We start from the raw sequence: 27,750 nt of genomic DNA, 5'->3' as shown, positions 1-27,750 counted from the left end.
TCTGTAAAGAAATTATTTTAACAATTGAAGTTGCTATCACTACTCACTTCATCCGTCACCTAAATGTTTATCTGTGATGGACGTGAATCAGGGTACAGTGTTCTGCCATCATTCAGGTGTTGAGTGACAGCCCTTATGATGTATGGGAAGGTAGTGTGCCCATTGGTCCATTTAAGAATTCATTGTAATTGAGCAGATGGTTAAATGAACATCGCTCTCTATTCCTCTAAATAATGTCTGTCCACGAACAACAGTAAAGCACGTGAATATCTGATTTCATGGATCAGGTTTAATTCTTTATTTACGCTACTTCAGTACTTATAGGAAAGGAAACAGATACATGTACGACTGCATGCAGTGCGTTTCGTCTTAAAGCCGCTTTTCGATCCGCCACTGGCCTTAAGCAGTGCCTCCTTACCTTCCAGTCTGGCGTCGTAGACCTGCTGGATGACGTCAGAGGTAATGAAGAGCTCCGGATATATTTCGTAGAGGGGAGGCAAGACGAAGTCCTTCGTGTCTTGGCGCATCCTTATGGACGTGAGGAACGCTACCATAAACTGATCTCTGTTCACTCGCTCGCGGAGGTACAGGGCCGTCTGCAAAACGTAAAGTAATGTTGAAGTAGTCGCCACTTCATGATCTTAGGCGCAGCTTCGGCTGTAATAATATGATATAAAGCAGCGAACATACAACACTTGGAGACAAATGAAAGGTCATGAAAAGTATCAGAAAAGACAATGACGACAAGTACAGTATACAGGGTGAGTCACGTAACATTACCGCTGGATATATTTCGTAAACCACATCAAATACTGACGAATCGATTCCACAAACCGAACGTGAGGAGAGGGGCTAGTGTAACTGGTCAATACAAACCACAAAAAAATGCACGGAAGTATGTTTTCTAACACAAACCTACGTTTTTTTAAATGGAACCCCGTTAGTTTTGTTAGCTCATCTGAACATATAAACAAATACGTAATCAGTGCCGTTTGTTGCATTGTAAAATGTTAATTACATCCGGAGATACTGTAACTTAAAATTGACGCTTGAGTACCACTCCTCCGCTGTTCGATCGTGTATATCGGAGAGCACCGAATTACGTAGGGATCCAAAGGGAACGGTGATGGACCTTAGGTACAGAAGAGACTGGAACAGCACATTACGTCCACATGCTAACACCTTTTTATTGGTCTTTTTCACGGACGCACATGTACATTACCATGAGGGGTGAGGTACACGTACACGCGTGGTTTCCGTTTTCGATTACGGAGTGGAATAGAGTGTGTCCCGACATGTCAGGCCAATAGATGTTCAATGTGGTGGCCATCATTTGCTGCACACAATTGCAATTCCTGGCGTAATGAATGTCGTACACGCCGCAGTACATCTGGTGTAATGTCGCCGCTGGCTGCCACAATACGTTGTTTCATATCCTCTGGGGTTGTAGGCACATCACGGTACACATTCTCTGTTAACGTACTCCACAGAAAGAAGTCCAGAGGTGTAAGATCAGGAGAACTGGCTGGCCAATTTATGCGTCCTCCACGTCCTATGAAACGCCCGTCAAACATACTGTCAAGAGTCAGCCTAGTGTTAATTGCGGAATGTGCAGGTGCACCATCATGCTGATACCAAATACGCGTTTCCAGTGGGACATTTTCGAACAACGTTGGCAGATCATTCTGTAGAAACGCGATGTATGTTGCAACTGTTTGGGCCCCTGAAATGAAGTGAGGACCAATGAGGTGGTCGCCAATGATTCCGCACCATACATTTACAGTCCACGGTCGCTGTCGCTCTACCTGTCTGAGCCAGCGAGGATTGTCCACGGACCAGTAATGCATGTTCCGTAGATTCACTGCCCCGTGGTTTCTGAAGCCCGCTTCATCGGTAAACAGGTAGAACTGCAACGCATTCTCTGTTAATGCCCATTGACAGAATTGCACTCGATGATTAAAGTCATCACCATGTAATTGATGATGTAGTGACACATGAAACGGGTGAAAGCGGTGACGATGCAGTATGCGCATGACACTACTTTGACTCAGTCCACCGGCTCTCGCAATGTCCCGTGTACTCATGTGTGGGTTCATGGCAACAGCAGCTAACACACCAACTGCACCCGCTTCTCCTGTGACGGACCTGTTACGGACCCGTTTGCGTGCTACTACCATACCTGTTGCATACAGTTGGCGGTAGATGTTTTGCAATGTGCGGCACGTAGGATGCTCTCTGTCCGGGTACCGTTCTGCATACACCCTGCAGGCTCAGCCATAGATGAGTATCATCTCCGCCTTTTCAGAGTTCGAATACACCATGGTCACAGTTCCTACAACACTACACTATCACAGACGTCTGGTAACACGGTGTACTACAGTTGGTCTGCGTGCGGAGACAAATGTAGAATAACAATAGCAGCAAGCGCTACATGCGGACACTGCGACGGCTAGACCAAACCACAACAGTGCACTACAGCCACACTCGTAAACACGGTCGTCATCGTAAACATGTCCCTGCAGATGCTGCTAGCCGACCGTGGCCCGTGTTTGTTACAACACGCAACTGAACGTCGGAGGTTTCAAGCGTCAACTTTAGGTTACAATATCTCCGGATGTAATTAACATTTTACAATGCAACAAACGGCACTGATTACGTGTTTGTTTATATGTTCAGATGTGCTAACAAAACTAATGTGGTTCCATTTAAAAACGTAGGCTTGTGTTAAAAAACATACTTCCGTGCATCTTTGTATGGTTTGTATTAAACAATTACACTAGCCCCTCTCTTCACGTTCGGTCTGTGGAATCGGTTCATCAGTATTTGATGTGGTTTACGAAATATATCCAGCGGTAACGTTAGGTGACTCACCCTGTATATTATTCACAAGGAAATTATCTATTTCTTGAGGTACTGGAGGTAACATACGTATTAGACAGTCAGTTAAAAACCAGTAAATGACCGAAGACAAAGTGAGCCTATACGACACATGTGTGTAGAGAGACAAATATGCACACATCAATATCAATACAGCAAATCCACCACACACACACAGAGGAGATAGAGAGAGGCAGAGAGAGAGAGAAAGAGAGAGAGAGCGAGAGAGAGAGAGAGAGAGAAAGTATTTATGTGATTCTAAACATTGCCTGAAAAAATTTATAACCGAAACGAAGACTAGGTGGTACAAAATGGGGATGCAGATGTGTCTTCATTACTTTAAGAGTAATGTTTTTCCTAATATCGCTATTCGGAAACAAAAGCAACAGTTTTATATTACAATACCACCACAGTGATAGACAATATCATCATAATGAGATTTTCACTCTGCAGCGGAGTGTGCGCTGATATGAAACTTCCTGGCAGATTAAAACTGTGTTCCGGACCGAGACACAGAGTTTTAATCTGCCAGTAAGTTTCATATCAGCGCACACTCCGCTGCAGAGTGAAAATCTCATTCTGGAAACATCCCCCAGGCTGTGGCTACTCCATGTCTCCGCAGTATCTTTTCTTTCAGGAGTGCTAGTTCTGCAAGGTGTTCGCAGGAGAGCTTCTGTAAAGTTTGGAAGATAGGAGACGACATAGTGGCAGAAGTAAAGCTGTGAGGACGGGGCGTGAGTCGTGCTTGGGTAGCTCAGTTGTTAGAGCACTTGCCCGCGGAAGGCAAAAGTACCCAGTTCGAGTCTCCGTGCGGCACACAGTTTTAATCTGCCTGAAAGTTTCATATCAGTGCACACTCCGCTGCAGAGTGAAAATCTCATTCTGGAAACATCCTCCAGGCTATGGCTAAGTCATGTCTCCGCAGTATCCTTTGTTTCAGGAGTGCTAGTTCTTCAAGGTTCGTAGGCGAGCTTCTGTGAAGTTTAGAAGGTAGGAGACGAGATACTGGCAGAAGTAAAGCTGTGAGGAGGGGGCGTGAGTCGTGCTTGAGTAGCTCAATTCTAAGAGCACTTGCCCTCAGAAGGCAAAGATCCCGAGTTCGAGTCTCGCTCCGGCACACAGTTTTAATCTGCCAGAAAGTTTATACAGGAAATTGAACCAATATAACCGTGACGTTAATGCAATTGCTGTCGGACACTATAGTGGCCGGGGGATTCTTTGAGAGTAGACACCGCTGCCTTTCAAATCGATAACGGTGCAGCTAGTTGTCTGAATTTTAGACCACTGCGAATGGCAAAATATTATTTATATTAAAAACGAATGTGACGCATAGAAGGCAGCTTCAGAGGGAAATATTTCACACGGTTGCGTTGCTCAACTGTTGCCGAAGGTTACGTCCTTGAAGAATGCCAGTAACATAAGGAACGGAGAAGGAGAGACAATTTATAAATTACCGTTTTGTTATTCTCTTGAAACCTTGAATCTGCAAGGCCAATAAATCAGACGTTTCTAGCAGAAGTATTAATCTAGCCCTCTAATTAAGCAGTGCAAGTACATGAAATTTTTACTAGCTTCGTGTAAAAATAATCACTACATTAATTATCAATGCAGCACCACACACATGTTATGGTGCTCTACGTACCTTGTAGAAGGTGTCGTAGTCCTTGGCGTGGTACAGCAAGTCGAAGAAGAGCTTGATCTGATCCAAATGGTCGTCATCAAACACTGAACTGGGCTGCTGCATCGGCAGAAACTCACCGCTCTGTTCCATCCGCGTGAACTCTTCCACTAATTCTGGCACCTGTAAGCAGTGCGTAGATTGTATCAAATATACGATACCAATCGACTGTGCTAGTCGTTTACAAAACACAGGCTCTACTGGGGTAGATCTATTTCTTTGAGAGCGAGCAAAAGGACAAAGGGTTTCAACCGTAACAGAAAAGTTGTAAATAAACGTCAGATACTCCTTGTCCTCAACATCAGTGAATTTGAGATTGTACGAGTGAAACGAACGTATCTTGTCAGGCTCTTCAGAACCACCGTACCGAGATGAAACTGCACTATAGGCCAAGTGTCATCTCCGAACGATGATTACAATATAGTTCAGGCAACTAGTAGATGTATGACGGGTTTTCTGGTGTACAGCTGGGATGTTGATCAACTGCTTGCATAACACTTCGGCGACCGATCCGGTCATCTTCTCAGTCGTCTTCGTCTGCTGCTGTAAGCTGTGTTACGCATACTCTGCTGTGTTATGCATACTCGCTGACTGGAGCTTAACCAGTCAGCGAAGACACATAACACATCTTATATTTAAATGTTTCCCTGAGACATTTAAGTCTCTTCTTATCATCTACGACAATGATCGAAGCAAACGAAATGAATTAAAATTTGTGCTGCGGCCGGGACTCAGACCGTGGTCTTCTTGCTTGATGGGCAGAAATGCTGTCCATTACACCATCGCAGGATGATGGCCAACATTACTGCACGAACTACCCAAGCTGAGTACCCTCCCCAACACAAACTTCAATTCATTTTTCCCTTACATCTTGTCACTACTGCCAGAGCTCTTCGATATTGGCAAGCACCCCAGCATTGGACGTAATGGGGCGTCCTTGTACCATTTGTTTCACTGAGATCATGATCGTAGATAATAAAAAGAGAGTTAAATGTCTCAGGGAAACAATTATAAGATCTATTAGACCACCAACTGGTACAAGGACGCCCCATTACGTCCAATGCTGGGGTGCTTGCCGATATCGGAGAGCCCTGGCAGTAGTGACAAGATGTAAGGGAAAAATGAATTGAAGTTTGTGTTGGGGGAGGGTACTCAGCTTAGGTAGTTCGTGCAGTAATGTTGACCATCTTACTGCGCTGGTGTAATAGTTTAGCATTTTTGCTTTGCAAGCAAGAAGACCCGGGTTCGAGTCCCGGCCACAGCGCAAGTTTTAATTCATTTCGTTTGCTTCGATCATTATCATACACATAACACTGCTTACAGCACACTAAGAAGACGACTAGATCGGACGTCCAATTTCTTTTGCGTAAAACGGAAACAACAACTTGGATGTAGATGCCGAAAACGTCTGAGAGATCACGTTAGTGGATGTTCTGATCTCAACCAGATCATTAGCAGACATAATCTATATCTATGTATAATTTAAAGTCCCCCCTCAGCGTTTCTCTGTCTGTATGTGAAGACTGATCCCAGGAACTACTATAGATATTTTGATGAAGTTTTCACTAACAGACAGACCGGCTCATGAGGAGGGTTTGTCTAGACAGAGTGTCCCAGAAATGTTGAAACAAACTTCGAGGGGTTGTAGAGAGTGTCCTGAGGAAAAAATTGAGTATAGGAACTAGTATCTGGAAACATCATCCAATGACGCTATGGGTCCTTCAACATAAAAAGTGACTTTGTAAGCTGACAGAACGTAGGTGGAACGTCTCGCCAGTCGAAATGATGGAGCTAGATGTTGAGTAGAAACACCCTGTCTCTTACGGTTCAAATGGTTCAAATGGCTCTGAACAATATGCGACTTAACTTCTGAGGTCATCAGTCGCCTAGAACTTAGAACTAATTAAACCTAACTAACCTAAGGACATCACACACATCCATGCCCGAGGCAGGATTCGAACCTGCGACCGTAGCGGTCGCTCGGTTTCAGACTGTAGCGCCTAGAACCGCATGGCCACTCCGGCGGGCTGTCTCTTATGAATGCGATGCTCTGTTACATCGGTGGACGACGGTTTCGGACATGGGTTTCCAACCACAGTTTCTTTTCCTCCTGGATAGCTTGAAAATCTCCAATATTTTTCGGTATACAGTAGAAAAAAAGAAAAAGCTGCAGACGGAAACCTGTCTCGAAAACTGTCATCCACGAAGGCAACAGAGTACTGCATTCATAGGGGACAAAGTATTTCTATACAGCAACTAGCTCCATCCCCTCCACTGGTGATCGTGGCAATCAGTTGCGATCACTGGATAAAAAAACAACAACAAAAAAACAAAAAAAAACCACGAGACGTTCCGCCTATGGTACGTCAGCGTACAAAGTCACGTTTGCTGCTGAAGGGGTAGCGTAATGGCTGGCGCCGGCACGTATGACTTTGACACTCTGCAACGTCGTTCGATGATGTTTCTGGACATGGATTCCTATCCTCGTTTTTTTCCTCAAGGCGCCCTCTACAACTTCTTGACGTCCTCGTTCGACGGAAAACCAATGGGCACCTCAGCCCCAGTGTCTACAGGAAACCGACACATACAGATCGGTATCTGCACGCTCTCAGCCATCACCATCCGGCACAAAAACGTGGCGTTCTGAATACCCTCGTCCATCGTGCTAAAGTCGTCTCAGACTCTGAAAGTCTGCCGCTAGAACTGAGCCACCTCCGAAAAGTCTTCCGGGAAAACGGGAACAGCCACGGACAGGTGTCACAGGCTATATCTGGTGCGATACACAAGAAACACACCAACAGAGAAGTGAACACCACCGACGAAGAAAGCAAGAAACTTGTGTTTTTGCCTTGCTGTGGTACAGTGTCGGGGAAGATTAGTCGGCTCCTGAAGAGATAAAGCATTTCATCAGTGTTCAGGTCCCTAGCAAAAATTCGACAGCTCTTGAGGCTTGTGAAGGACGATCTAGGGCTTAGAACGCCTGGAGTGTACAAGATACCATGTCAGTGTGGCTGTTACCACGTCGACCAAACAGTACGCACTGTGGAGCAACGCCGGATGGAACACGAGAAGTCCTTACGTTTCGCTGTCTAGAAAAATCAGCCGCGGCAGAACACGTCTTAGAAAATGGACAGCGAATTCTGTTCGACGAAACATCTGTCGTTATGAGGCCGAAGGGATTTTGGTACAGCGTCATAAGAGAAGATATTGAAATAAAAATAAAAACACCATCAACAAGGACGGCGGTTTGCAGCTCAACACAGCCTAGGACCCGGACATCGCGAGGTTAAAACGGGCGCGACGGACGCGGGATGAAAACATTACCATATATGGCGAGGAAGAGAGCACTAGTGACGTCACAGCCAGCAGTGCGGTTATGTAACGACGCCGTCACGGCGACACAGCAGTCAGTCTTACCACCTGACAATGACTGAGGAGAGCTCGGTCGAATGCTCGTGGGATTTTAACCACCTGACCCGGCTGGAAGCCCGAGAAAATTTTCCTGACTCCTTCAAAATTCATCGCAACATTTCTGGGACACCCTATATAATTGATAAATATTTCCTGTAAATTTTCTGAAATATGATGGTACTTGCCGAGTAAGTTATACCTCCTTTCCTGGTGTGCGCTGCTTAAATCGTTTAAGTTATATTAGAATTCGTTGTTAAAATTCAGCTACTTAACGTTGTTCTCTGAATTTTAATCCTAACTCTACGCTGTGACCTGTAAACAAATTTACCGCTACGTCGTCTAGCGCTGGATACTTAGTGCCACTCATGTGAAGCTGGGACAGATTGCTCATTGAATAATATACAGGGTGTTTAAAAAATGACCGGTATATTTGAAACGGCAATAAAAACTAAACGAGCAGCGATAGAAATACACCGTTTGTTGCAATATACTTGGGACAACAGTACATTTTCAGGCGGACAAACTTTCGAAATGACAGTAGTTACAATTTTCAACAACAGATGGCGCTGCAAGTGATGAGAAAGATATAGAAGACAACGCAGTCTGTGGGTGCGCCATTCTGTACGTCGTCTTTCTGCTGTAAGCGTGTGCTGTTCACAACGTGCAAGTGTGCTGTAGACAACATGGTTTATTCCTCAGAACAGAGGATTTTTCTGGTGTTGGAATTCCACCGCCTAGAACACAGTGTTGTTGCAACAAGACGAAGTTTTCAACGGAGGTTTAATGTAACCAAAGGACCGAAAAGCGATACAATAAAGGATCTGTTTGACAAATTTCATCGGACTGGGAACGTGACGGATGAACGTGCTGGAAAGGTAGGGCGACCGCATACGGCAACCACAGAGGGCAACGCGCAGCTAGTACAGCAGGTGATCCAACAGCGGCCTCGGGTTTATGCAAGATGGTGCCCGGCCACATCGCACGGCCGACGTCTTTAATTTCCTGAATGAATATTTCGATGATCGTGTGATTGCTTTTGGCTATCCGAAACATGCAGGAGGCGGCGTGGATTGGCCTCTCTATTCGCCAGACATGAACCCCTGTGACTTCTTTCTGTGGGGACATTTGAAATACCAGGTGTACCGCCAGAATCCAGAAACAATTGAACAGCTGAAGCAGTACATCTCATCTGCATGTGAAGCCATTCCGCCAGACATGTTGTCAAAGGTTTCGGGTAATTTCATTCAGAGACTACGCCATATTATTGCTACGCATGTTGGATATGTGGAAAATATCGTACTATAGAGTTTCCCAGACCGCAGCGCCATCTGTTGTTGAAAATTGTAACTACTGTAATTTCGGAAGTTTGTCTGCCTGAAAATGTACTGTTGTCCCAAGCATATTGCAACAAACGGTGTATTTCTATCGCTGCTCGTTTAGTTTTTATTGCCGTTTCAAATATACCGGTCATTTTTGAAACACCCTGTAGATGTGTGTAGTGCGTATGTCCCAGTGTACCCATGGAAGTCCCGGAGCTATTGCTACTGAATTTCGTTCACATTTGAGTTTGTGTCTGGGAAACAGTGCTGTGTGGTTAAGATACATCTAGCATCTCAAGAGAGGAAGAGTTAAAACTTTAGACTGTACATAATTATTTCAACTAAACATTGTACTCCTACTTTTAAAAAAAATCTGTGTGTGATGCACCGTTATCGCTCCTAAGGGAGCAGCAGGGGTGATTGGAACACGTGCGACCTACGAACCGTAAAATATGTTAATGTACCTATAGCAACTCTAGGGATAGGATAGGGGTGCGCGATTGGAACTCTGGAGTGCGTGGAGCCACTTCAACCAAACTTAGTACACGTTTGAAATAATAAATAGAAAAATTCAGAGGAGGTAAAGAACTCAAAACATCCACTGTGAGGGCGTGTGGGTGGTAAGAGGGTGAACTGTGAAACTGATCACAACGCTGGAACGCTTGGAGCGATTTCGATCAAACTCGATAGCTATGTGACTTATCAAGTAAAAATGAAATACGCTTTGGGTAAGAGATCCAAAGGGCCTACTGAGATGACGACAGGGACATAAAGGAGGTGAGGAGTTAAAATAACTGACAACGGCCGAATTAGTACTGCATGCACAGCTCGTTACAGAGTAAGAATTAAACTATGACTGGTTCGGTTTGTTACATCAGTTACCAGCAGGTAATGCACGGTTAATTCTATGGTTTGCAAGACAGAAAATTTTCAGTTTATTAACAAAAGCTGAGACAGGCGGGAAGTAAGAGTAATGTTTAACGACCAACAGAAGATGAGGGTACTGCCCAGTCTTTTACCGACCTACTGGATGAGGAACGAAAACAAAGATGGCACAAGCTGATGGAACAAATAGAATTCACACATTCAAGCCGTAAAAGCTGGAGTCTCATGAGAAAACTGGGAGGAGCCAACCACAGGAAGTCAGCAGAGGCCAGTATCCACCCAAACAAAATCAGCAAGAAACTCAGGGATAGCACCAAGATAACAGTGACTCCTGAGCAAAGAAAAAAACATAAAAGCTCAGATGGCTGTGGCACTGCAGGAATTTGAAGAAAAAGCCGACATGTTCACGGCAGCAGTCCAAGAAGAAGAGGTGAAGATGGCACTCCAACACACACGGGCAGGGAATGCAGCTGGGCCAGACAACATCCTCCCTGAATTTTTGAAAAATCTTGGACCAAAAGCGCAGAAATGACTATGCATTCACGAGAATAATGGAAACCTGTGAAATCCCCAGAGAATGGAAAACAGCTAAAATCATTGCCATACTTAAACCAGGGAAGAGTGGAACTGACGCAGGGAACTTTAGGCCAATCTAATTACTGTACATAACCTACAAACTGTTTGAAAGGATACTGTTGGAAAGACTTAAACCAGTACTGGAGGAACAACTACCAGTGGAGCATGCAGGTTTTAGACAAGGAAGAAGCTGCTGCGACCAGGTCCTGGCACTTACCACACACATTGAACGAGGCTTTCAGGAAAAGAATAAAACAGGGATAGTCCTCATTGACCCGACATCAGCGTACGACACTGTATGGCTAAATGGTCTCATGTTAAAACTGGCAAAGATAGTCAAATGCAAAACAACGTTGAAGCTCATGAACAACATGCTGAGTGAAAGGAAGTTCACGGTCAAATTAAATGGTGAAACCAGCAAGTGCCATACCCTAAAAATGGTCTTCCACAAGGATCAGTCTTAGCTCCCTTGCTCTTCAACATCTATATAGCAGATTTGCCTGATCTGATCTCGCGTAAATTTGCCTACGCAGATGATTTAGCTATTACAGCGCAAAGTAAGTCGTTTGAAAACCTGGAATCAACACTAAATGAAGATCTAGCTACACTGAAAAAATACTATGACACATGGCATCTAAAAATCAATGTGACAAAAACAGTAAGCACAGTCATGCATCTAAACCTCAAGGAAGCGAGACGGGAACTGGTCCTGGTTATAAATGGTAAAGCTGTCAGCCACGAGAATTTCCCAAAATATCTGGGTATTAAGCTAGATCGCAGCATGACTTTCAGACAACACCTAACTGATACTGCCCAACAGACTGGCAGGCACCACTTGGGGTTGTGATGCTGCCACTCTACGAACTGCTGCACTGGCACTGGTGTATAGCGCTGCAGAACACTGTGCCCCAGTCTGGAGCAGAAGCCCGCACGCCAAAAAAGTGGACGTACAGCTAAATGCCACTCTGAGAACCGTCACCGCCACTCTCAGGCCAACTCCCGTTGAGTGGCTTCCGGTGCTGGCAAACATCGCTCCTGCTTCCATACGTAGAGAGAAAGTGTGGTGTCACCGCCAGACACCACACTTGCTAGGTGGTAGCCTTTAAATCGGCCGCGGTCCGCTAGTATACGTCGGACCCGCGTGTCGCCACTGTCAGTGATTGCAGACCGAGCGCCGCCACACGGCAAGTCTAGAGACACTTCCTAGCACTCGCCCCAGTTGTACAGCCGACTTTGCTAGAGATGGTTCACTGACAAATTACGCTCTCATTTGCCGAGACGATAGTTAGCATAGCCTTCAGCTACGTCATTTGCTACGACCTAGCAAGGCGCCATTATCATTTGCTATTTATCTTGTGATGCCTGTACCGTCAGACCGATGTTCACCAATTATGGATTAAAGTTAAGTATTCCAGCAGCTACGTATTATTTTTACTAGACTCAACTCCTTTAACTGTTCCAGATCTCACGTCAGCCTGCGTGAGCTTAACGCGTGCCTTTCGGCTACCAATCATAGTGGCTTGGCTGTCTTGCCAAGTCACAACAGAAAGCAACCCAGGACATAGTAGAAAAAATTGAAGCAAACCCAAGGCTACCCATACATGCCGACATGGGAGAACTCACGAGACTCAAGTCCAGGAAACCTATCGTCTGGAGCAGAACATTGGGCATAGAGGGTCTCGATGCCGAATGGAAGAATGCATGGCAGGGTCTGAGAAGAGGCGTCGTGGAAAACCATCACCAAATCCACGACCCAACCAAAAGAGTTGAAGGCTTCAATCTCAACAGAAAGAGTGGTCGGCTCTAAACAGGTTTCGCACATGAGTTGGACGATGCAGACAGCAAACAACCAAATGGAGCTACGCAGACAATTCGTGTTGTGACTGTAGCGAGATACAAACAATGGACCATCTTTTGGTTTGTAACATTCATGGTTTCAGAGACGGCTCTCTGGTGTCGCTCCACAAGTTAACGGACAGTGCCAGGAAATGGCTCCATAATCTTAATGTTACTGTGTAATTAATTGTCTTCAATTTATGTGATTTTTGTTCCATTTAATGTAATAATGTAGCTTCCCTGACACAATTGTAATGTAATAACTGATATAATTTGTTTCTGCATTGTAAGTTCCAAACGTTTATTGTGATTAATATTAGTCTTATCTGTTCTTTGTAAAATGTATCTGGCAGATCGAACGAGAAATAAATATTTAACGACCAATTGATGATGAGACTGCTGCGCATGGGAGGTTTTCGAGAGCAGATTCTACTGAAAAACATGTGTGTGAAATCTTATGGAACACAAACACACACACACACCCATGCCCGAGGGAGGACTCGAACCTCCGCCGGGACCAGCCGCACCGCCCATGACTGCAGCGCCTTAGACCGCTCGGCTGCAGATTGTATTCAAAGGGGCAAATGTTATACGGCATGGTTAAAAAATATTTTATTAACGTACTTAGTAGAGCAACAGTGGCTGTTTTGAAGTGGAGGGATCTACTTTTGTAATGCGACTTTAAAAATCTTGTCTAGAGAACAACAGAGGCAAAGTTATCATCAGTCCCTCCAGTAAAAAATGTCACTGAAAAAGAGAGGAAATGTGGTAATAATGGAAGCCTTTCCCGATTATTTTCTTCGCTTGACTTTTTTAATTTTCATATTGAATTTTTAAGACACTATTATTTTAGGTTCACGTTAGAGCTGGTGGTAATAGAAAAGCGCTGCAGTACAAACTGCTATCGCCACATTACTGATTCCTCCGCTGCGAGTACAACTGGCCTTCCGTGTCATTACCTGGTAGTTTTCGGGCTGTAGCTTGTAGTCCCTGGCGATTGTAGCCATGTCTTCCCATAGCGGCGACTGGCGGTAATGTTTCAGCAGTCGTATGATGTCCTTGTGGCGTGTCAGTTGTACCTGGTCAGCTGTCAAACAAAGAAAGTAAAGCCAGTAATTAAAATCAGAGGAGGACTTCGTTTCCTAGAGGACGATACAGATAGCATTACTTGTGGAAACAGGTTCTTTATATCTTTTCTGGTAACAAAAATGTAAATATTTGTCGCCACTGGCTGGGATGTCCCAAAACAAATAATTTTCATCATTTAGTGCAGAACAATGGAACGTTAATAATAATTACTTAAAAAAATAAGTCTTTAATGTAACACGTTTTTAACGCGGTCTAAAAACCATAAAAAATTTCTCCTAATAACACAGAGATTCCTAGTCCTATACAGATAGTCCTGAAAATTCGGGCTTGCGAATTTTTAATAGCTATGAGAATACATGTAAAAGTTAAAACGAAAGGTGTAGAGCGCATGCAGTGACTATTGATGCATGGAAGAGTTCACCAGCGTCACTAACAGTTTTATTGCACTGCAAACTGCACTGTTGTGTGATTTTTCACAACGACAGTGACTCTCTACACTCCTTTCCTATTACCTATTGCATGCACTGCACGTGTTTCGTTTTAAACATCACGAGTGTGGTTGTAGCTACTGAAAATTCAGAAGCACAAGTTTCGAGGACTGTCCGTAAAGGAATAGGAATCTGCATGGGGCTAGGAGAAATTATTTAACCTTTTTTCGTCTGTTTCATAAACGTGTTATGTTAAAAAGTTGTGTTATTTAAATAACTATTTTCTGCTTCTTAGACCTGGGTGTGTGAAATTTTCAAACCTTTTTGATGAGATTACAACCAACAGATATGGAAAATTTAAGATTTTTTTCAGTTTCTTTGCCCGCATCTCGTGGTCGTGCGGTAGCGTTCTCGCTTCCCACGCCCGGGTTCCCGGGTTCGATTCCCGGCGGGGTCAGGGATTTTCTCTGCCTCGTGATGGCTGGGTGTTGTGTGCTGTCCTTAGGTTAGTTAGGTTTAAGTAGTTCTAAGTTCTAGGGGACTGATGACCATAGATGTTAAGTCCCATAGTGCTCAGAGCCATTTGAACCATTTGAGAATCCTGCATCAAACTGAAGCGTTGAGACACTCCGTGAGAATTGCTCAGATAGCGCAATTGGTATTCTACAGCACACTGTTCTATTTTTGCAGGGGTATTGCTTAATTATTCCAAAAGAAGTAAGTTTGAATTTTGCACGTTGTTACACATGATTTAATTCTCATTTTGCAACATGTTGTTGTTGTGGTCTTCAGTCCTGAGACTGATTTGATGCAGCTCTCCATGCTACTCTATCCTGTGCAAGCTTCTTCATCTCCCAGTACCTACTGCAACCTACATCATTCTGAATCTGCTTAGTGTATTCATCTCTTGGTCTCCCTCTACGATTTTTACCCTCCACGCTGCTCTCCAGTACTAAATTGGTGATTCCTCGATGTCTCAGAACATGTCCTACCAACCGATCCCTTCTTCTAGTCAAGTTGTGACACAAGCTCCTCTTCTCCCCAATCCTATTCAATACCTCCTCATTAGTTATGTGATCTATCCATCTAATCTTCAGGATTCTTCTGTAGCACCACATTTCGAAAGCTTCTATTCTCTTCTTGTCTAAACTATTTTTCGTCCACGTTTCACTTCCATACATAGCTACACTCCATACAAATACTTTCAGAAACGACTTCCTGACATTTAAATCTATACTCGATGCCATTGCCAGTCTACATTTTATATCCTCCCTACTTCTACCATCATCAGTTATTTTCCTCCCCAAATAGCAAAACTCCTTTACTACTATAATTGTCTCATTTCCTAATCTAATTCCCTCAGCATCTGCTTATTTCCATTGTTTAATGTCTCATGACTAAGTTTTATGGACTAACACATCACATAAAAATGAAGCATTGATTGCGCAAAAGCGAATAGTAACAATAATGTATGTTGTTTTTATAAAATCCCTTTGTGCATCAGGTCGAGTCATTTTGAAACTAAAAGCATTAAAACCGACATTTTAACTTATCTGTGGTGGTCCTCTCCTTGGCTGTCGGTGTAGTCACCGCTGCAAAGACGGTCGGAACGGCGGTTTTAAAAGTCGTTTCAGATTTAAAATTTCGCGGTCTAATGTGCAAAAAAAATTTATTTAAATTGTCACTGGCCGTTGTTGCCTTCGTGCTTATAGCAGTAATTGGTGTTCACCAACGGGAGGGAAGTTACGGTTTTCTCTTTTATACTTTTTATATACTTTTATGCTTTTATATACTTTCATACTTTTTATACTTTGCTCGAGAACAGCAACTGTATTGTAGTTTAAAACAATTCTCATTTATTCTTCGCTCTTAGCTACACATTTACTACATGACATGTTTCGATCTCTCTGGATCATCTGCAGGTCAACGTAGTTGCGTCAGAAACCCGTCATGCCTGAGTAACAACCTCATATCTGAGTGCAGTACTGTGATATGGGGCAAAGTACTGTTATACGAGGTTCTGACACACTCTACGGGTCACTGACACAGCTACATAGAAATGAAGATGATTTAGAGAGATAGAAACATGTCATATATCAAAAAAAATGCGCAACTGAGGCTAAAGAATAAATGATAATTGTTTTAGATTACGGTTTTAATGTTCCGTGGACGACGAATTCACAGGAGAGACGGCACAAGTTTTGATTGGGGAAGAATGGGGACAGCAAATCGGCGCTGCGCCGATGCAAATATACCGTCATTTTCCTTAAGAGATTTAAGGATACCCCAGAAAATCTAAATCTTGATTACTCGAGAGGAATTCTAACCGTCGTTTTCCCAACATTGCCGAATGCGTGTACAGCGTGCCACCTAACATCATTTGGTAGAGTTAGACATTTCGTAAGCCCCTCGACAAGGAGCAAAGCACTGATTCGTTCCACATCCTTCAAGAATCGTATTCATTATGGGATCAGCTAAGAAAATTCGTCATGAATAATCCAGCGCTATTTCAGAATATTGGTAATTTGCACAGCAACAGAAGAAGAAATTAGCTTCGTCTCTGACTGCTAAAGCTGTGACTGATTGAAAAACGAGTTCTACAGAGAGCGGCAGCGTTCATAGTAGGATATTAAAAACACACCATCAGGCAGTAACTGTAATTTATTTATTACCTCTTATGTCAATTAATAGTTAAAGGTATGCCATTTAATAATGTGTAAGTCACTGTCCATTGCGTGGATTACTTTATGAATATGACTCCTGTCAACATTCATGTAGGCGGCGTTTTAAAATTTCCATAGCTCGTTATAACGTATTCCCTGGGATATTGCCGACAGCAGTTCTGATGCGATCTTCAACTCAGGAATGGTGGCCAGAATTTTCATGGATTTCTTGCGACAGACATTTCCCGGTAGAGTAATTTCCCGTTTTGGCGACATTTCCTGGCCGCCTCGCTCGCCTGACCTTCCATGTGCAGACTTTTTCCTCTGGGGCTACCTGCAGCCAGAAGTGTTCCGAACACGTTGTGCCACCATTCCTGAGTTGCAGGATCGCATCAGAACTGCCGTCGGCAATGTCCCAGGGATTACGTCACGCCGAGTTATGGAAGGCTTCCAACGCCGCCTCGATGAATGTGTTGTGCAGAGGGGGCATCATTTGACAGGAGTCGTATTCAAAAAGTAATCCACGCAATGGACAATGACTTACACATTAGTAAATGGTATACCTTTACCTATTAATTGACATAAGAGGTAATATAAATTACAGTTACTGCCTGATGGTGTGTTTTTAATATCCTACTATGAACGCCGCACCCCGTATAAGCAACCACAAACATCTGTGATCATTTACGCAATAACGTAAACTGTCTGATTGCTAACAAAGTAAAGTTTAAATATAATCTGAAGCAATTTTGCTGGACAGCTTCTTTTGTTTCATAAACTACTATTTAATTAAACACCGGCAGCCCGTGCAGAATAGGAGAGAAACGTATACTTTGTGTTTCACTTGTAACATAACAAAGACTAATATGTACATTTTTATTAAATTTAAGCCAATGCTCTGTTTAGAAATCGGTAAATGCAGCCGCAATCACAGCAGACCAAAGCGTGTAAACTGACACTTTCCACATCATTTCGATAGAAATTGTGCAAATGTTCAGTGAAACACGTAATTAACTGATTTTATTATGTGGCTTGGGGCGTGACAGATGGGTACTGGTAATTTGCAGAAAAAATAAGATTTCACTTTCGAAGAATTTTGTTTCTTCACCTGGAGATGAACAACATTTGTAACCCCAGTAACTGCAGTGTTTAAACTGATCTGTGTGGGAAGTTTCCAATGGTATCGTCGCTGTTTTGAATCTACCGCAGTTAATGGCGCCTGACACCCATACAGCGGTTCTCCATTAAGAGGCGCAGCTGGTACCTGTTGCTACCGAAAATGCCTGCACTGCTAATTATTTCTGACACCCCGCTAAGTTTCGCGCAGGAAAACGCACTACAGTTAAGTTGGGTTCGTTCTGGCAGCGTTTGTCACCGGATTACACGACGCCTATTACGAAATGGTTATTTCTATTATGAATGTCATTCATTTATAGCGAGGGATGACTGGAACAAAAGAGAAGGTTAAAGGTTGAAGTTCCGTCAGCGACAGAGGCGGAGCACAATCTTATATTAACGCAGGTCAATGTTTGCTTTCTAATAATTTAAAACGGTAATCGCTTAAAAACGAAAACAAAATAACACATTTTCATTGGTTTATAAAGGTGTACTGTTGCTCTGTAACATCAACTGACAGCGAATACGAAATTTTTTGCGTAGTGAAAAAAAAAAAGAATTAGGAAAATAACGAATTTGTGGCTGTAGACAAAAACGAATAAGTTTTCTGATTGTGCTGGTCGTTATTCCAATCAGCAGTATGTCAGGAATATGTAACAGTGTAATCAGTACTTAGTTTAAACAACTGTTCAACTGTGGACCGATCGAGATGGTGGATTTGTTAAGAGACCGGAGGGCTGGGGTTCAAACACCTGGTAATTCAGACTCACGTTTGCTGTGATCTTCCCTAGGTCACTTATAGTAAATGGCCGGTAGTTTATTGCAAGGGACATCCACCGTTTCCCCGCATCATCCTTGTAAAATCAGAGCTTCTGCCACGTTTCTTCTGATCTCATCGACGTGACAGTAAAGCTGTATTTTTCTTCATTTAACAAATGTTAAGAGATTTGTAGAAATGTCCATGTGTCGATATGGGGGCGATGTGACGAAATGTTGAGCTCTGACCGATACTACACGCAAAAGAAGACTCAATAAAATCGATACTTCAACTGAGATTCAAACACTTTGCAAGGAACTCATGGGAAACAATTAGAATCTTCGCCAAGTACGGTAGCGATAGTCGAAGTTAAACCGTTGGCAGGCAGGTTTATTAAAGAATGGTTTGCACAAACCAGCAAATCGAGTAATCACCGCCTCCCAAAAGATCTGGATTTACTGCTTACAGCGAAATCGAAGTAGATTGAAGCTGTCTGTGTTCAAGAAACAATATGACGGTGAAATTTTTGTAAAGAAATTGTGTTAAACGAGCATCATGTGGTATATGAAACAAACAATCATTTATAAATTTCTGGTTTGCAGGATCTCGTACAGTTACTAAGTGTCTGCAAAAGAGTATGAAAAGAGTCAATAACCGAAAACTGTCTATTGGCTGGAGTCAGAGCACAAAAATTGTATAAAATTCTTATGTCTTTCAGCTTAGAGTTCTCAACAGCCTCACTCACCTACCCCATTTCGACCTTATGCAGTTGCATAACACTGATAAGAATTATACTTGAAAAAAGAGACAGCATTGGTCGTATATTTTTTCTATTGCAAAATCGATTTTCTGTCACTGAGTGACCATCTTCAGTGCTATATTGTATAACAAATTGGGATGCACTGTTGTCACTAAGCTTGCCGTAAGCTTAGTGACAACAGTGCATCCCAATTTGTTATACAATATAGCACTGAAGATGGTCACTCAGTGACAGAAAATCGATTTTGCAATAGAAAAAATATACGACCAATGCTGTCTCTTTTTCCAAGTATACCTGTTACCTGGTCGTAGTGCACAAGACAACATGGAGTCGCCAATCAACTGATAAGAATTATTTACAGAAGAATTGAAAAATTGGTAGAAGGCGATCTCGAAGAAGATCACTTTGAGTTCCGGCGAAGTATTTGAACATGCGAGACCACATAGCTCCTACTACTTGGACTGAAAAAGTCAATCCTACTTTTATAGTATTTGTAGACTCAGAGAAAGCTTTTCATATTGTTGACAGGAAAACACTTTTTGAAATTCTGAAGGTCGCAGGGGTAAATGCGAGCAAAACGTTGTCTGCAACTTGTACAGAAACCACGCTGCAGTTAGAAGAGCCATGAAGGGTAAGTAGTAGATGAGTAGAAAGTGAGACAAGTTTGTTGCCTCTCATCTTATTCGATCTGGGCATTGAGCAAGCAGTAAAGGAAGCCAACGAGAAATTTGGAAATGAAGTTAAAGTTCAAGGAGAAGGAATTAAAATCATGCGTTTTGTCAATATAATTCGGTCTGAGACGGCAAAGGACATGGAAGAGTAGTTGAAAGGAATGAATAGTGTCTTGAAAAGAGGTTAGAAGCTGAGTATTAAAAAAAGGTTAAACAATGGTAATTGAATGTAGTAAAACTAAATCAGATGATGCTGACAGAATTTGATTAGGGAACGATACACTAGAAGTAGTCGACGAGTTTTGGTATTCAAAACTCACCTCCCGCACAGGACATGAAGGCCCAAAGGCAGCGACGGGCCGGCGTGATATTCTTCAGCCCACAGGCGTCGCTAGATGCGGATATGGAGGGGCGTGTGGTCAGCACACCGCACTCCCGGCCGTAAGTCAGTTTCCGAGACCGGAGACCGAGACTTCTCAATCAAGTAGCTCCTCAGTTTGCCCCACAAGGGCCGACTGCACCCCGCTTGCCAACAGCGCTCGGCAGACCGGATGGTCACCCATTCAAGTGCTAGCCTAGCCCGACAGCGCTTAACTTCGGTGTTGTGACGGGAACCGGTGTTACCACTGCGGCAAGGCCGTTGGCACAGTTTCAGTGTTTGGGCACCAAACTAACTCACGGCAGTTAAAGTGGAGAGGACATGAGATGCGGACTGGCAATAGAAAAAAAATTTCTGAAAAGATAAATTTGTTAATATTGAATGTAGGTTTAACTGTTAGGAAATCTGTAATGAAGATATTTGTCTGGAATGTAGTCATGTACGGAAGTGCAACGTGGGCGATAAGCAGTTCATCAGACAAGAAGTAAAAAAAAGATTTTGAAATATGACGCTACAGAATAATGTTCAAAATTAGATAGGTAAATGTAATGACTAAAAAGGAAGCACTGAATCGAATTGGGAAAAAAGACATGTGTGCCAGAATTTGAGCAAAAGAGTTGAGCGGTTGGTAGGAGACAACATGATGTATCGAGGAATCATCAGTTTGGTAATGAAAGTGTGAAGTGTGAAAATAGGAGAGGAGGACCAAGGCTTGAATACGGCAAGCAGTTTGGAATGGATGTACTCTACGGCAGTTATAGAGAGATGAAGAGACATTCGGACTGAAGACCACACCGACAATTACCAGACAAAAACAAAATAACAGAAAAAATGTTACGCCAAAAACTGTAGATGAATTCGAGTGTTTAGCACAGTAGAATCGAGAATGGTAAAGTCGGGCGGTTTTTTCCCTAGAAGTGGAACGAGATGGGAAACTAAACATTTTCTGAGCAGGACAAACCATAAGAAAAGAATCTAGAACTCCTGGGAAAGAGGCTGACACTGTGACTAAGGAAAAGTAGTAAAAAGTGGCTTATCTACCTTACGCTGGCCCTGTACCGGGAAAGATCGGTACACTTCTGCGGAAACATGACTCCCTTCGACTAACATAAAAAGCATTCTTTATAATGTTAAAGACGGTCTAGACCTCTGAAAGCCGGGTATGTGTCGCATTCCGTGCGCATGTGGCGTGTCTTACAAGGAGCAATCAGAACAGTCGGGGAGAGATGCGATGAACATCAGCAAAACACCTGACAGAAACAACCAAGCAAATCAGCTGCAGCCGAGCACTGCCTCGGATATAATCATGAAATGAAATACGACCCGACCAGTACCGTGGTGTAAACGCCGAGCTTGGAGGCTGTGTAATAAATATGTCAGAAAACCTAATAAACAGAGACGGAGGTTTCAATTTTACACGTTCACGCCGGCGCTGAGAATTGTGTTTCTCGCTGTGGGGCGACGCGTATACGCATGATTCCCTTCATCTGGAGGCGCTGCTTCTCCTTGTACTCGCCGTGGGGCAGAGAGCGCGTTTAGACGTCCTAGGCTACTATTTTAATATAGTGACCTTTTATTTTGAAAGTTGCATGAGTCTGTTCTTTTTAAAACAACGACAGATCACATAAAATAATTGTTCATTAAATTAATCACAAATTATGAGATACTTCATTCATTCAGAAAGCTCTCTCGCTGAAGTGTTACAGAAAATTGTATTCACAACGGTTCTTTGCAACTAGCTGATTGATAACACATCATACTTTACTGCGTTGCTGGTAGCATAATTTGTAGAGTTGAGGGTGAGCCACAGGCGGTACACGGTGCCCTATGGGATGATCTAGCGCGATACACTCGTGGTACACGCCGGCAGTAACGTGTTTAATAACGCTTGGGGTCCGGCACTCAGTTTATTAATTCTCGCTGGCCTTCATATTCACCAGAGCATCAAATCGCTGTCATAGTTTATGTTCTGCAAAATATCAGTGCGTGCTCTGAAAAACAAAACTACATCAAAGGGCGAAGGGAGGGGGGGTCGAACTCGCCTACAAATAGCATCGCCAGACCGAGACATCTACATTATAAAAAGAAACTGCAGCACGAAGTCTCCAGGCCCGGATGGCATTCAGTCACTCCAGTTAAAGCAACTTCCACCCAATAGGAGTAAACTATATCAGCAGCATTTTCAAATCTTAAGTTAAAGTGCTTTCCCCGACCTGCGGCGCGGTGTGGCCGCACGGTTTGAGGCGCCATGTCACGGACTGCGCGGCTCCTCCAGCCGGAGGTTCGAGTCCTCTATCGGACATCGGTGTGTGTGTTGTTCTTAGCATAGTTTCAGTAGTGTGTAAGTCTAGTAATCGATGACCTCAGCAGTTTGGTCCCTTAGGAATTCACACACATTTGAACATTTTTCCCCCGATCAAACCTAACGAAGATACTCTATTTCCTCGGAATGACAGACCGATATCCCTTTTAAATTTCCTAAGAAAAATTCTCAAAAAACTATCCTGAGCTTTCTGCGGCCCTTTCTTCAAGAAACTAATATAAGCAGTCCTGAAAAATTTGTTTTCCGATCATTCCATAGCAGAATATAGTTAGCAGCTCGAATAGTCAATATTTCGAGCAATAACCAATAGAGAGAGTACAGGTCTGGAATTACTAGATATAGAAACAGACATAGAATTGCATAGCGGATCGCTACACAAATGCTACAGTCATGGATGTGAGCTGCACGTAAGCCAAATCGTATCAGTATTTCTATCAACCCGTAAATTTTACGTTCAGGTACATAAATTCAAAAGAATCCTAAAAAGAATACAAGCCGCAGTTACGCATGGCTTCCTGCTAGCCCCTATCCTGTATCATATTAACGATATTCCAACCAGACCAAACAATCAAGTAGCATTATTTGGACATGATAGCGCGATATTCAACTCACAAAAGAATCTCAAATATATGGCGTCGAATCCGATTCGACAGCTAGAAAAGAACACACAGCGGTGCAACTTTTAAATAAAAAAAGTCCAACTAAAACAAAGGCTATCAAATTCATATATCAACAATGTCAACCAGTGCGGTAAATCTAGTTGGACAATAACCCACTTCCCTGGAAAAGTACCGTCACATACTCGACACGCATCTTACGTGGAAACCGCAGCCGAGTGGTTCTAGGCGCTTCAGTCCGGAACCGCGCTGCTGCTACGGTCGCAGGTTCGAATCCTGCCTCGGGCATGGATGTGTGTGACGTTCTTAGATTAGTTCGATTTAAGTAGTTCTTAAGTCCAGGGGACCGATGATCTCAGGTGTTAAGTCCCATAGTGCTTAGAGCCATTTGAACCATTTTTTTTTTGGAAACCGCATGTCAAACGTCAGTTCACAATAGCATCAGATCGCCTCCTTCAACTCAAGCCATTGCTGAAAGGACGTGGATTAGCAGTACATACCAAATTTATGCTCTGGTAAAAAACATGGTTTACGAGTCAAGCTACGGGTCGGAATCCTGGGGCACTACCTCGGATAGAAACTTCCATCGAATTCAAATCACTCACAGTGAAGCTGTACTAATCATAACACGTTCTCCATGATATGTAATAAACCCATAGTATTCACGATAATAATATTCTGCCCATCTTCCCTAAATCCATACTAAAACCACTCTTATTTTTCGGCAGATCAGCCTCCTCTCCCTACCAGCTAATATCCTGCCTAGGCAACAATATCAGCAAGATAACCTACAATCAATTAGTCCAAGATTATAAGTCGCCAATTCTGGTTCTGGAATCATATTCATTCCACTTACACACATGACAGAAGGGATAATCCTAAATTGATCTTTCGACTGCATTATGGGCTTGACTCCAATCATGGTATGCCCGTTCGCTGAGCAATGGAGCCCAGGCAGCGAGTCACGTAACGGCAAAAAGCGCAGCACCTGGGTCGATCGTTGAATAATTTTGCAGTGAACACATAGTGTGTTGTGGGGCGATCATTCTGTTGTATAAATAATTCAAAAGCCAAGATCGCTTAAACACTGTTTACTAGATGACCGGTTTCAACACACTAAATGTGTCATCATCGGGTCTGTGAAGATAAAACATGACAGGTTTGAGGCAGGGCTTACATGAGTTACACTATATACGTTACTATTATTACAGCACCACACACCTGAATGTAGCTTAAGATGCATAAATCATTTGGATATAACGATACATGAGACAGACCAGCTGATATAAAATCATTGCCGCAGAAATAAAAATTAAAAATTTAAAAACAACTGCTCTCACGGTCATTCTATTCCATCAGATATATAAAACCGAAGTCACCAGATTTCTGCGACAAAGATTTTATATCAGCTGGTCTGCCTCATGTATCGTTATATCCAAATGATTTATGCACGTTAAGCTACATTCAGGTGTGTGGTGCTGTACTAATAGTAACGTATATAGTGTAACTCCCTCAAACCTGTCATGTTATATCTTCACAGATCCAATGATGGCACCTTTAGTGTGGTGAAACCGGTCATCTAGTAAACAGTATTTAAGCGATCTTGGCTTTTGAATTATTTATACGTTGAATAATTGTGCATAAAAAGGAAACAATAACTTGACAGGTCACCTGGAAGCACAACTTTAATGGCTTACGAGTATGAGACTGTAGTACAGTAGAATAGGGACTAGGAGGGCCGCAAGGTGTACAAAGAGTATTAGAAAGAAGTAACTGTTATGACACTTTGGAACTATCAGTAGAAGCCCACTGGTACTTTGGTGACATCTGGTCTTTGTTCGACCTTTATTCTAGAAGCATATGAAGTCCGTAAGAAAACACTTGTCAGTAGAAGGAAAAACCAGTGCAAGTTGCAAATTTTTACTTCTTATTCATTCGAAAACTAGCTTCGGGCCGAGACCCTTTTCTAAGCATCAAACATTATGAATCACCTCGAAGGGAACGATCTCGCAGCTAGCTCTTTATTCGCACGAAGTAATGGCCGCTATCGACAGGGGATCTCAAGTTGATTCCATATTTCTAGATTTCCGGAAAGCTTTTGACACCGTTCCTCACAAGCGACTTCTAATCAAGCTGCGGGCCTATGGGGTATCGTCTCAGTTGTGCGACTGGATTCGTGATTTCGTGCCAGGAAGGTCGCAGTTCGTAGTAATAGACGGCAAATCATCGAGTAAAACTGAAGTGATATCAGGTGTTCCCCAGGGAAGCGTCCTGGGACCTCTGCTGTTCCTGATCTATATAAATGACCTGGGTGACAATCTGAGCAGTTCTCTTAGGTTGTTCGCAGATGATGCTGTAATTTACCGTCTAGTAAGGTCATCCGAAGACCAGTATCAGTTGCAAAGCGATTTAGAAAAGATTGCTGTATGGTGTGGCAGGTGGCAGTTGACGCTAAATAACGAAAAGTGTGAGGTGATCCACATGAGTTCCAAAAGAAATCCGTTGGAATTCGATTACTCGATAAATAGTACAATTCTCAAGGCTGTCAATTCAACTAAGTACCTGGGTGTTAAAATTACGAACAATATTGTGGGGAAGAAGACCACATAGATAATATTGTGGGGAAGGCGAGCCACAGGTTGCGTTTCATTGGCAGGTCACTTAGAAGATGCAACAAGTCCACTAAAGAGACAGCTTCTCTGTTAGAATATTGCTGCGCGGTGTGGTATCCTTACCAGGTGGGATTGACGGAGGACATCGAAAGGGTGCGAAAAAGGGCAGCTCGTTTTGTATTATCACGTAATGGGGGAGAGTGTGTGGCAGATACGATACGCGAGTTGGGATGGAAGTCATTAAAGCAAAGATGTTTTTCGTCGCGGCGAGATCTATTTACGAAATTTCAGTCACCAACTTTCTCTTCCGAATGCGAAAATATTTTGTTGAGCCCAACCTACATAGGTAGGAATGATCATCAAAATAAAATAAGAGAAATCAGAGCTCGAACAGAAAGGTGTAGATGTTCGTTTTTCTCGCGCGCAGTTCGGGAGTGGAGCGGTAGAGAGATAGTAAGTTGTGGTTCGATGAACCCTCTGCCAAGCACTTAAATGTGAATTGCAGAGTAATCATGTATATGTAGATGTACGTGTAGATAATAAAGTCGAAAATGGCCTTTCCGAAGATGTGCAATGAGCATTTACAGTGCATACAGGTAAAATGTACGTTATGTTCATAGTGCATTTCTGAAATCTTCGGAAGTTTTCGATTTTGTTATGATGATTTGAAAATGGTTCTCGGCCCGAAACTAGTCATGAATAAAAAGTAAAAATTTGCAAATTGGATTGAAGATTTGTTCTACTGGTTAACAGAAGTTGCCGACCGAAGCTACTCCAGTGTGCCGGAAGTTCGAAAACAGTTGTGTTACTAGCGACAGACTCACCCTCTTTGGCGACCAGCCGAGCGGGCACGGCTGCGACGGCGGCCGCTAGAGCGAGCAGAGCCAAGGCGGCGGCGGTCCTCATGTCTCCCGGAGGGCGTGTGTGCGAGTCCTGGCGCGGAGGCGGCGCGGCCCGCTCTTATAGCCGGCCGCGTCGCTATCTGCGGGCGCGGGGTCGCGCGTGTCACCTGGGGGCCTTCCCCTCACGCGCCCAGCACCCGCGCCGCCCATGACCGGCTCGAGGCGCGGCCCGGCGTACGGTCGCTGACCCGGCCAGCAGCCGGCACAGCTGGGCTGTCGCCGAGGGACCACCCTCCCCGTCTGTCTGTTGCGCACTGCATCTGTCGAATGCCGGACATTTGCCACGCCGGACATTTGCCACGCCCGACATTTGCCACCCTTGCCCCTTCGCCAGGTAGCTTGAGTAGCGATCCCTCAGGTAAGGGACGCCCTTCCTCGTGTAGGGAAGCAGCCTACTCACGCCTTATAAAATTAACATCAGTCTTTCCATTTTGTGCCAGCCAGTCCGCTGTAACTAGCTCTGACGTCATAAATATTGCGCAATACTTTAAAATGAAGTAAATAACCTGAAACGTTTCTAGCATGTCAGAAGTAATACAAAATCAATATGTGTTGGATATCAGTTCAATAACTTTAACCATTTTCGAAATTTGGATGTTTTTCTGTAAAAATCATTGGCGCAACAGAAAAGAGCTAGAAACTTAAAAATTTATATTTAGATTCCTTTTGCATAATAATTTAGTAGAAACAGTATTCTGGATCTCACAAACTAAAATTTCAGTTGAAATTCATGGTTTTCTGGTTTTCGTCTTAAAAATTAAAGATGCAAGATAGATTAAGTAGGCGAATAAACAAAGCTAGGATGTTTAAATTTAAGTAGAAGGGAGATCCGCTATAATCACAAAAATGTG

The 27,750-nt window shown here is 43.3% G+C and overlaps 1 protein-coding gene and 1 pseudogene across 1 annotated transcript in view; both read right to left on the bottom strand.

Moving 5' to 3' along the window:
- LOC126161404 (hexamerin-like) overlaps positions 1–26,946 on the bottom strand; it is a 50,173-nt gene extending 23,227 nt beyond the window's left edge. The window contains exons 1-4 of the mRNA XM_049917182.1: positions 26,822–26,946; positions 13,542–13,669; positions 4,520–4,678; positions 419–596 (exon numbers count right to left, since the gene is read on the bottom strand). Coding sequence (XP_049773139.1) covers positions 419–596; positions 4,520–4,678; positions 13,542–13,669; positions 26,822–26,903 — 547 coding nt within the window. The 5' untranslated portion in view covers positions 26,904–26,946. The remainder of the gene's footprint in view (positions 1–418; positions 597–4,519; positions 4,679–13,541; positions 13,670–26,821) is intronic.
- Positions 20,594–20,711, bottom strand: LOC126163383 (5S ribosomal RNA; annotated as a pseudogene).
- Positions 26,947–27,750: the final 804 nt, after the last annotated feature.

Source organism: Schistocerca cancellata, chromosome 2 (assembly GCF_023864275.1).
Source record: "Schistocerca cancellata isolate TAMUIC-IGC-003103 chromosome 2, iqSchCanc2.1, whole genome shotgun sequence".
NCBI lineage: Eukaryota > Metazoa > Arthropoda > Insecta > Orthoptera > Acrididae > Schistocerca > Schistocerca cancellata.
Note: the sequence above shows the minus strand (reverse complement) of the source record. Positions and strands in the feature narration are given on the sequence as shown.